Genomic DNA, 11692 nt, shown 5'->3' with positions numbered 1-11692 from the left:
TCACAATATGGGAAAAACCATGAAGCCAGTCAGTGCCTCTACATAGCTCCATCCTAATTTCAGACATTGTGATGTTTAGCTAGTGATATATTGTTGAAAACCAGCTATCGCCCAGTGATACAAGATGGCACCAACTTCCCCCATTCCTGGCAATCTAACCTAAGAATTTAATCTTACATAAAACCTGGTCATTGGCAGTGTCTTCCACTGCACCTGGAGAGCAGGAGATTAGCTTATGGAACACAAGCTATGACACACACAGCCCTGTCCTTCAACACCTTGTTGCTGCTCCCTGCCTGTCAGCATCTCTCACCTGTGACTGCCACCTCACTTTGTCTAGTGAAAGGGTCACTCACCCAGTGTATGAGTGAAAGCGCTAAATGTCTTACTTTTTTAAAATATGCTTTTTATTAGTTTTCTTAACACACACACACACACACACACACACACACACAAATTAACAAAAATGATAAAATAACAAAAAAATATCCATCCTTCCATAAATCCACATGTTCTTACGAAAGAACTTATGCCACCATGTTCTTAATTCCCAGTTCCTTATCTTCCCCAATAGACTTCCGTCTTCCTCAAAGCAGGTCTTTCTTATTTGTTTAATAAACTGCTTCTTTAATCATTTTGCCGTTTTTTCTGTTATCTGAATACTATACTTATAATCCATATTGTGGTTTGTGAAAATTAATCAAAGCATGTCCAGGTTTTAACTTGAGGGCACTGTTGTTGGTTTTTAAAAAATATTCTTTCTAAATTTCCCACTCCTTTTTGAACTTTGGGTTTGGCTGTCTCCTAACTGTCTCCGTCATTTTTGCCAGTTCGAGATATTCAAATAATTTATCCTGCCATTCCTCTTTTGTTGGTACTAATTCTCCTTTCCAATTCCTGGCAATTAATATTCTTGCTGCTATTGTAGCATATAAGAATATTCTCTTTTTTAACATTTGGAATATCTGAAGCTAAAGTGCCCAAGAGGAAGGCTTCTGGTTTCTTTATGAAAGTTTGCTTAAACATTTTTTTCAATTCCTCATATATAATATTCCAAAAAATCTTAATTTTTTTGCCACCCCACCACATATGAAACAGTGTCCCTTCTGCCTGTTTACACCTCCAGCACATATTAGATCTTGTTTTATACATTTTGGATAGTTTTCTGGGAGTTATATACCACCTGTAAAACATTTTCAAAAGATTTTCCTTAAGTGTATAACAGGCTGTAAATCTCCATTCTTTATTCCATAATCTTTCCCATACCCATAGTTAGGAACCATGTTGACACTTTACTTACGTCATGCGCATGCTTTGAGAAAGAATCGGCACTGGCCATCATGGCTGCTGTTCGTTCTTCCAGTTCTCCCAACTTCTGTCCTCTTTCATCTAGTGCTATTCTGGCTCGTGCCAATTCACAAACTATTCCTGATGCTGCTCCTTTGACCCCTTCAATACCACCAGGACCTGGAATATGCTGGGCAAGGCTCCTTGATGCCTTTCCAGCAGCTGATTCTCCAACTGAATATGAAAAAAGAAAATCAACCAGATTCTATTCAGGATCCTTCCATACAAAAAACTAGCTGAACTCAATACTAAAAGTAGAAATGTCATAAGCTTTGGATAAAACTAAAAGAAAATAAAGTGTTGTGCATCTTCTGATTGATTACATAACATATTTAACATAAAAACCAAACTATTCTGATACAATTATTTTTCTTTTCTTGTTTGCAATGAACTGAGAATCTGTACGGAAATTAGGCTATAAATAGCTGGGTAGGTGAGTGCCAGCTTAGCTTACTATTGGTTTAATGAACACAATGCCAGAAATTGATGTGTAGAGATGTCATCGCATCATTTTGCCTTGTGATTCACTGCATTTGTTGTTTTACATCTCTTTATGTTGATGTATTAAGTTGTTTTAAAAAAATCTGTTCCATTAAAGATTGATAAATTATAAAATATTCTTTTCAGACACAACGTCTGCTGTTCTTTGATGGCCTATAAAGTGGGTGGGTCTCTCAGCATTGCATCATGTGATGCTACATTAAAAATTAACTCCAAAGGTAGGATAGTTCTCTTGCACCAAGGATGGAAAACTTTTGGGCCTCCAGATGTTGTGGGACTGCAGATCCTAACAGCTCCAACTAGAATGATGCCTTTTCATCTTGAACTGCTGTTTCAGTGTTGACATCAGCCTTTTCGTTCTTGCCAAGTACTTGTGGATTAGATATTAGACCAGGAATAAGGGACCAGCTATTTGTGCATTTTGTAATTTTATAACTATGTAACTTCGCTACTTAATTGATATTTTTTTACACTATGTTATTTTATTGTTGGTTTTTATTGATTTTAGTCTAGCCTAGATTTATTGTAACCATCAGGAATAATATTTCTACTGTGCCAGCAAAACTCCAGTAATTTCAAGTCAGTATCCAACCCATTATTCATTTTATCTGCCATTTTAATATTGTAATCTGCCTTGTGTATCGTGACTACAATCTATACCATTGAGCATAAATTAATAAATAATTCTGCATAGGACTGGGAAAAAGTTTTATCTTTAATATTCTACTCTAATTCAGAAAACTGATAGTACTCAGATAATGGGCATATTAATGGGAAGGTATGTGCAATGATACACAAGTAGTTAATACGAGGGAATAGATTGCACTAATCTTAGTTTCTAGTTAATATTTTTGTGTTTCATTTTACAACTTGGGTCTGCATTCAGTAAATATATTCTACTCATTTGCTATTCTTTTATTTTAAAAAATGTAATGAACTTACAGAGTTCCTCTCTGTCAAGTGATTGTGCACCACCTCCAAATAGGCCTTTGAAGAACCCTTTGTTTGGTGCTTCTGGTGTTTCTACTGGTGTGAAGAGTTCACCCAACATTTCCTTCAAAGAAAAATCATTTTCAGTCATATCTGAAATTTTATTTGGATTTCATAACAAAGGACAAAAGTACTATTAATGCACTCTCATTGTATTCTCACTTGACTTCAGAATTCAAAGTGCCCATACAGTTCCCCCTGTAGATTTTATCATTTTGCTTCAAACAATTTAGCATGCATTAGATTAACTGAAAAGTTGTTAAGTCGCAACAATATCTTTATCTAACCTTTACTCAGATGGAAATTCGAGTTGCAGTTAAACTCTGCACCTGCCTCACTTTCTTCAACGTTAAATGTTCTTCACTTACTACAATACACTGCCTTCAAATAAATACTTTACATTTGGTCTTACTGAATGTATTAAACTAAAGATTAAGCTGACAACAGACACACAGAAACATACTGACAATTTTCTGCACTGACTTAAAGTGGGTTGTATCCTGACCTGCTGATCCTCCTTCCATTTGTGGAAGTGAGACAGATCCAGCAGGGCTCCATTTTAGGCTCCACAGTCACATCCCATGCTGTTTCTAGCACAGTTAGAAAAAGCATGGGAAAATTCAAACCGTAGAGGGAATGGCTCCGCCCCCCCCTTTTTAACAGAACACGTACAAACTAACTAACTAACTATTAAAGCTACTGACAGAGACAAGGAATAAGTAAGAAAGCTACAAGCCTGGACGAAAGATGGAGACAAGATGCAAAATGAAACTGTTCTGCAAACAAGGGGGGGGGGGGGGGTCCTGAAAATGGCCTTAGAGCTGTGATTTTGCCTGCTACCATTTGAGGGCACTTGATACCTATACTGGAGACATCTCTTCAGTATGCATTTGATCAGGTGCAACCTCTACAGCCCAACTAAATGTATATGGGTTGTGAGAACAGAGGTTTTCTTAAAAAATAATAATCTGATTCAATTCTAATTCCCTGCCCCCAGGTCTCTTTTCCATGCTGGAGAAACCCATCTGGACTTGTTTCATCTCTCCTTCCAAAACAACAGCTATAAATTAAAACAAAAAAGTAGTCTATTCTTCAAATAATGCTTTTACATTAAAAAATAATTACGCAAGAATCTTTTATACTTTACCTGCAGATTTTCACATGTTTCTTGACTATAGGTGATTCTCTGGATTTCTGTAGGTGAGACAAGGTACAAAGCTTGTCCATTGTTGGTGAAGCAAAATGTTCTGGCTATCCGCATGTTGGTAAGCGGTAAGTAATATACATCCAACAGCGGCCTTAAACTTGGCAAACTTAAGAAAACAGAAAGGAAAAAATGTTAAAGGTGGGATATGAGCACTTTATCTACTTTTCTAAAGCTTGATAGAGTGCATAAAATGCCTTTTAACCCACCCCCCCAAAAAGCTTACATTTTTCAGAACTATGTAGGCTTATGCAGATTCCTAGCCCTCCTACTCTAAGTCCTCCACAACTGAAAGAGTAAAAATATAAATGTATGCAAACTATTTTTCATAAGTTCCAGTTACAGATAGGTAGCCGTGTTGGTCTGCCATAGTCAAAACAAAAAAAATTCCTTCCAGTAGCACCTTAAAGACCAACTAAGTTAGTTCTTGGTATGAGCTTTCGTGTGCATGCACACTTCTTCAGACGTGCATGCACACGAAAGCTCATACCAAGAACTAACTTAGTTGGTCTTTAAGGTGCTACTGGAAGGAATGTTTTTTGTTTTGACTATTTTTCATAAGGAGATATATATAATCTAATTGGTGCATTGTACGTCTCCAAAAATGGTAGCCAGTTTGATTCTCTGGGATTTTATTCTGTGTTTTTAAATAGGGCATGAAGAATCACTGTTAAAAAGATGTTGATATTATATCTTATACACAATAGAAACATTCAAACAAAGAATCTAACTATTAAATGTACACGTAAAGCTCTGTGAGATGCAAAGAGTTGCTATATTTACTTTGGGCAGGGGTACCAACTTGAATAAAATATTGGGGGGGTCAAGTAAGGCCCGCCCCCCATAATCGATCACATGTTGCAATGCACACACACCATTTCAATGGCAATGCCCATTAACTTTGTTAGGGTCCGGCCTCCTCAAATATTTTATTGAGGGACCAAAAGGACTTTTGCCCCTAGGAGTTGGCTCCTATGTAAGTTGCATCTAGGAGAAATGTGTGACTAGAAGTTGCATCTAGGAGAAGTGTGTGACTGGAAGACATTTCATGCAACCAAACTCTCTCCCGCCATCCCCAGTGTAGCCTCCTGAAAACGCTCTCTAGAGGTTTGGGGACTGCCTGAACAATGTATGGGGCTACAGTGTGAAGAGGGAATTTCCCCTTCTGATCTTACATGATTTTCCTCTCATACTGCAACCATGTACAACACTGCTTCCACTGTTCAAGGGGCTTTGGGAGAGAATAGGATCAGAGAGAATTTGGCTGCATCATGAGCTGCCTTCCAGCCACATAATTGTTCGATACATTCCCCACTTTCTTTTGAAGAGTAGCCCTCTACCCTCACACCATGGTCTCATAAGTTACTTTGGAGCCTCCTCAGTTTCAAAAGAAGTTTGCTATGTAGCATGGGGGATGTTTTTTGAGCAATGCAATTGCAAAGCCCCACTGGGCACACAGAACTAGCTGTAAAGTTTCTCAGATCCTGGACAGTACAGAAAATCCAAGTTGTGCTTCTAATTTAGGACACATTTCCTTCAGCAACTCCAAGGTTGGAACACCAACCACAGACATCACTAAACTTAGATGCTTTTAAAAGATGTATCACAGGGAAAAAAGAACAGAGTCTCTTCTTATAGATAATGACTAGAACCACTGCTAAGTCCTGCCTGGAAATAAAAAACACTTCAAAAGGTAAACTACAATACTGAAAAAATATAGCAGCTGGCCAAATTATGTCTACTGAATTGTTAAACTTCACCGCACTTTTTCAGATATAGTATACAAAGGGTATTGTGAAACATATTGTGTTAGTCATTCTTCGTGATCATGAAACAGAGGAGTTGGTGATCTTCAGGGTATGAGCTTGAACCTATTTTATAGGTCACAAGCACCAACTCTTCTTTGAACAGGATTGCTGAGGACAAAAGATTGGCAGAAACTAAGGAAAACTTCATAGGTGGCTGGTAAAGACATTTGTCAAATAAATATGATCTAAGATATTCATGAGTACCATTTATGTTTGAATAATTTTGATATTTTGGATGTGTAAGCTGATAAAAAGCAGCTTAACAAATTTATCATCTTGGTACAAGTTGTATCAGAATATTAAAACACAATACAGATGACATTCAACATATGCTGGGGTTATGTTACAGGGATAGTGCATAAAGCCAAAATCGTGTAGTCAAAACATATAGGGTTTAGTGGTGGATGGGAATGCCATCCCCTTAGGATGCCCATCCCTTTGTAATTTTTTTTGCCAAGTGTGTAAAGCAGATGGACACAAGTTAAATGTGCGTAAGTTGCAAGTTACCAGTGCTGAGTCTTTTCAGGCAGCACATTCTAGAATTCCTGTATAGTTCTTTATTTGAACAAAATGATATTATTTTAACAAACAAACAGTCTTGACCTACTTGCAGAATCCTATAAACAAACTCTATAGATCTATTGCATATGCCAATGCAGATTGTTTAGGAAAAGATAGAATTATAGAATTGTAAAGTTAAAAAGGACCCTGAGGGTCATCTAGTCCAACTCCCTGCAGTGCAGGAATCTCAACTAGATCATACATGACAGATGACCATCCAACTTCTGCTTAAAACCCTCCAAGGAAGGAGAGTCCACCACCTCTCATGGGAGTCTGTCCCCTCAATACCTTCATCCAAGTCATTATAAAGATGTTAGAACCCCGCAGCACTCCACATCCACATGTCCCTTTTTTCTAGGATGATGAGAAACCGTTAGTGAGCACTCTTTGGGTTTGGTCAGTGAACCAGTTACAAATCCACCTAACAGTCATCTAGTCCAGTCTACATTTTACCAGTTTCTCAGCAAGAATATCACAGGGACTTTGTCAAAAGCCTTACTGAAATCAAGATACACTACATCCAGAGCATTCTCCTGATTCACAAAGCTTGTAACTATCAAAAAGAAAGAAATGAGATTCATCAGACATGACTTGTTTTTGAGTAACCCATGGTGGGTCGTAGTAATCACAGTGTCCTTTTATAAATGCTCACAAACTGACTGTTTAATTATCTGTTCTAGGACCTTTCCTGGTACTGATGTCAAGCTGACCTATTGGTAGTTATCTGGAACTTTTTTTCTTGTTTTGAAGCTGAGGACATCTGCCCACCTCTAGTCTTTTGGGACCTCACTTGTTGTCCAAGAATTGTCAAAGATTATAAGCAGAGGCTCTGAGTTTACTCCTGAAATTTCCTTTAGTATTCTTGAGTACAGCTCATCAGGCCCTGGAAATCTGAATTCATTTAAAGTAGCTAGGTGTTCCCTTACCACTTCTTCCCATCTTTGGCTGCAACTCCTTTCTTGTATCATTTATTCTGTCATCATCAGGTTGGGCACTGCTTTTATTTTGGGTGCAGAGACAAAGCAGGCACTGAGCACTTCTCTGCCACCCAATAGCATTTCTCTGTCTACTCCAATCAGAGGATCTTGCTTTTTCTTTCTCTTGTTTTGAACATAGCCAAAGAAAACCTTTTTTTACTGTTGTTAATTTCTCTTGCAAGCTTGAGCTCATTCTGAGCTTTGGCCTGCCTGACCTCCCTGCAACTCATGTATACTCTTCCTTGGTGATTTCTCCTTTCTTCCATTTATTATACATTCCCTTATACATTCCCTTCTTACATCTCAGCTAATCTGTAAGTTCATTATGAAGCCATAGTTGTTTATTTAGGTGCCTCTCACTTTTCTTTCTTGTTGGAACTGTCTGTGCCTTCAATATTTCACATTTAAGAAACTTCCATCCATCTTGGACACCCTTCTCTTAAGAGTATTTCTGACCATGAGACCTCACACAGTAGTTCCTCAAGGTTTTTGAAATCAGCCTATTTAAAGTCCAGAGCGCATGTCCCATTACACTCAGCTTTCCTGTAGCTAGGTATCATATAGTCCAAAAGGACATGATTAATTCCTCCCAAGGTTCCCTATACTTTCACTTTGTCCATCAGTTCCTCTATGTTGGTGAGGACCAGGTCCGAGAGATGACCCTCTTGTGCCACCTTATTGGAAATGAAATAGTGAGGCAATTGAGGAATTACATTCTTGGAAGAGTTTGAGCTCCAACAGATATCAGGGTAGTTGAAGTCTCCCATGACTACTATACCTTTCCTTTTTGAATGTTTAGCAAGGTCACTTTTACAATTTTTACCCATATTCTCTCAATCTGCCTTCTATGTTCCAAGTCATGGATCTCTTCACAAGTGTACATTTTCTTAACATATAATACTACTCCTCTTCCCTTCCTGTTTGATCTATTTGTTTGGAGCAGGTTGTACTCCTAAATTTCTATATTCCAGTCATGAGTCTCATCCCACCAGATTCCAGTAATGCCTATTAGGTCATATTTGCCATCCTGCATTAAGTGCTCAATATCTAATTGCTTGTTTCCCATATTCTCTGCATGAAGAATATAGAGAGTCAACTGTGTAGAGACAACTAAAACTATGGGTTAATCTTCTGCACACTGCTGCCTCTGTCCTCTTCCATAGAGAGTCACCTGCCACGACTACAAATCTCTTCCTTTTCTGGGGAGTGACAGGAATCATTCTGTACACTGTACCTTCCGCTACCATCTTGGTGTGTTTGAGGTTTGCAACCACTGCACTTGCTCCTCTGGCTGAGAATTGGTGTTCGAGATGAGGGCATGGAACCAGTTTTGTAGTCCCAGAGACACAGCATAGCTCCTGAAAGTCCTGCTTTTTTGTGCCCCATTCCTCCAGGGGTTCGCCTCCTGCACTGGGCAATCTTCCTCCTCTCTAGAGGCACCCTGCCTGCATCTCTGTTCCAGCACAGTCCACTCAAAGCTTCTGATCCCAGGTTAGTTAGTTAACGCAGGTAAGTAAGTTTAAGTAATTCAAAAATACCATTGCAAAGAAGTCAAACTCTTGCAACTAATGGTACATGTCCCACAAATCCATTGAGGGAAGATGATGACATAGAAATCCAACTTGATATGAAATCTTTCCCTCCTACTATTAGATTGCACTTTTCCTCTGTTCACACTGTCTCTGTGTGTTTTAAATTCAAATTTAGTCATGTCTAGCTGGAAAGCAGACACTTTTGAGAGATGGATCTGTAAAATTTAGCCTCTACTTTTAATGGCAGTAGCAGCTGCCACCCAAAGATATGCTCAGCATATGTGGGCACAGTTCCCTTGCATGAAGCAGACAACTGTTTCCTTTCTCCCGGTCCTATCAGCTGACAAATGAAACAACAATCTCTCGATCACAGCAAGCTCGTCTGATACTGGTTTTCTTCAGATATCATACTAAATCTTGGTCAAAAAAGTTTAACCAAAGTTAACACAATGTTTAAATTGACAAACTAGTTTACATCTGGCTGGCAAGTAAAAATAAGCTACTGTTTGAAATAGGTAATAAAACATGGGGTCAGATCCAAAGGTTATGCAAGCTCAAGACCACTTGTAGAATTGATCATTCTCCCCTCCTTCCCATTATTTCCAGGATTCACTCCAGAACAGTATGGGCCGAATCATGGGAGGCTGTCACAGAATGGGGAACCACCCAAAATCAGATTGAGGAAACATACATTAGGGGAGCTCCACAGCTAGAATTCAATCTGTTGCAGCAAGAGTCTTCTGCCTAATTTGGGGTGGCATTCCCACTGCAGCCTTCCATGATACACCCTGCAGTTGAGATTCCACCTTTACTGTCTGGAGCAGCCTTTCAGGGGTGCAGGGGGCTGCATGAGGAGTGGAAAGATCAGTTGTGTAAGCATTCCACTGAGCAGCCTTTTTGCTTACGATGGCTTGGTACAATGATTCAACTGACAAAATTTGCAGCTGAGGCACTGCACCAGATCATCAAGAGAATAACAAGCAGTAACGGCATTTCTGGAAGCACAGAGTATTGTTTGGATTCTAAACTATGGTTAACACAAGCCACGATTTTAATGATATTTAAGCAGAGCCCTATTAAGTTATAATTCCAAACAAAATGATTTTAAATAGCTGTGAACTGCATTCTTAATGTTAATTAGTCAAGCCAAAAGAAGAAAAATGCATGTAGCAAAGGGATGGCAAAAGTTATCTTTTGCTTCAAAGTCATTCAAAAACTGCATTAAATCACATAAATAGGTAAACAAGTGGCTAGTTTATCAGCAGTCCTGCATACAGGTTACATATGAAGTATGCATGTTATGACTGCATGTTCTCCCCATCACTTGTACAGCTTCAGTGTGAACTGAAGAATCCCTTGTTCTAGGCTCTGTTGCAGATAAAATATGCAGCATCTGTTTGACAGATTTTAAAATAAATTAATAATAATAGAATAAGTCTATTATTTTAATACTGTAAATATATTACAGCTGCAACAATATTTACCCATCAAATCCTTCATTTTCCCTGTGTAGTTGCAGTCTTATTCACCTATATAACATTTGTTTTCTTAAAGTCTTTGTACATTTTATGTATTTTCAGCGAACACATCTATACTATTATATTGCCTCCTTTTAGTATTGAATATCTTACCTAAAAGTCATTATATGTCCATTGGCACAGAAACAAGCAAGGCAGATACTGTTACTCAGTGCCACTATATCTCCACGAAGGACAAATGAAGTCTCTGTTATATTTTGCTTATAAGTACAGTTCTGTGAAGGCAGTGAAATAACTTTTGCTTGCTTTTCAGAACATATCACTGCATATTGGTTTTCACTGATTTCCTGAGAGGAGGATGGAGACACTGAGACAGGCCGGCGTTTCTTCACCTTATCCTTTTCTTCCTTGTCTTCAGGAACATTGGGTTCTCTCCAGGGTTCATATGCTGGTGGAACTAATGATCCTGTAGTGTCCAGAAAAGCCATTCTCAGTATTGCCCCTTTAAGCCTTAGTATGGTTCCTAAGATACAGAAACAGAGAAAGTTGCTAAAATAGCTGTACAATTTTTGACTAATAAAAAAATGTTCAGCCCAATACACTGAAATGCATTCCTAATTTATAAAGCACTCTTAAACTATTGCCTCCATAATACCATGACATGTAGAATGTGCTTAAGGGTCACTCCAAAACAAGGGTCCTTTCTGAAACGAAGTCTTCAAGAAATACATGTAAGCACATAACTTGTTCTTTTAATGAAAGATCATACTGAAGAACCCATATGAAAGTACATTTATATGTACTTATATTTGGAAGCTCCTTTTTTAATGAAATACTGCCTTGGATTTGTTCTGTAAAAAAAAAGGGTTCCTGTTTGCAGAAGATACTGAGATCCAGCAGAGGGTCTATGCTGGAGGAAGGAATTCCCCCAGTTCCTTCTTCCTCTAGCCTCCCCATGTTGTTGCTTATGAGCTTCCCATAGGCATCTGGCTGGTCACTGTGAGCGTAAGATGCTGGGCCTTTAATCTGATCCAGTAGGGCTCTTCTTTTATTCTTATGTACTCATGTCAGTTGCTGAAACTACTGTAACAGATTTTCAGAGATCATAAGGGGGATGATGGAGAGAGGAAAGTAGCTAAAATGGTCTCCCCCCCACCCCCCACATATAGTATAACTCTATGAATCACATGTCTGGATCAAACTACTTCGTTTATACATCTTTTCTCTTTCTTTAACCCTGTGTTGAAATAGGATAATGCTGGCAACATGATGGCAGCACACACACAAAAATTAT

General features: G+C 38.5%; 1 protein-coding gene and 1 long non-coding RNA gene across 9 annotated transcripts in view; one reads left to right on the top strand and one right to left on the bottom strand.

Moving 5' to 3' along the window:
* LOC310841276 overlaps window positions 1–10842 on the top strand; it is a 32157-nt gene extending 21315 nt beyond the window's left edge. For 2 of the 3 annotated variants that reach the window (XR_014562457.1, XR_014562458.1), the window contains 3 exons: window positions 2357–2427; window positions 8783–8879; window positions 10712–10842. This is a non-coding gene — a long non-coding RNA (uncharacterized lncRNA). The remainder of the gene's footprint in view (window positions 1–2356; window positions 2428–8782; window positions 8880–10711) is intronic. The other variant, XR_014562456.1, reaches the window with a different exon arrangement.
* STXBP5 (syntaxin binding protein 5) overlaps window positions 1–11692 on the bottom strand; it is a 116729-nt gene that overhangs the window by 7985 nt on the left and 97052 nt on the right. For all 6 annotated transcript variants that reach the window (XR_014562444.1, XM_083731830.1, XM_083731832.1 and 3 more), the window contains 4 exons: window positions 10552–10921; window positions 3986–4151; window positions 2791–2902; window positions 1301–1521 (listed from right to left, as the gene is read on the bottom strand). Coding sequence is in view for 5 of the 6 variants with exons in the window: in XM_083731830.1 (XP_083587956.1) it covers window positions 1301–1521; window positions 2791–2902; window positions 3986–4151; window positions 10552–10921 (869 nt within the window). In the remaining variant the exon portion in view is untranslated. The remainder of the gene's footprint in view (window positions 1–1300; window positions 1522–2790; window positions 2903–3985; window positions 4152–10551; window positions 10922–11692) is intronic.

Source organism: Podarcis gaigeae (genome assembly GCF_964106915.1).
Source record: "Podarcis gaigeae genome assembly, chromosome: 3".
NCBI lineage: Eukaryota > Metazoa > Chordata > Lepidosauria > Squamata > Lacertidae > Podarcis > Podarcis gaigeae.
Note: the sequence above shows the minus strand (reverse complement) of the source record. Positions and strands in the feature narration are given on the sequence as shown.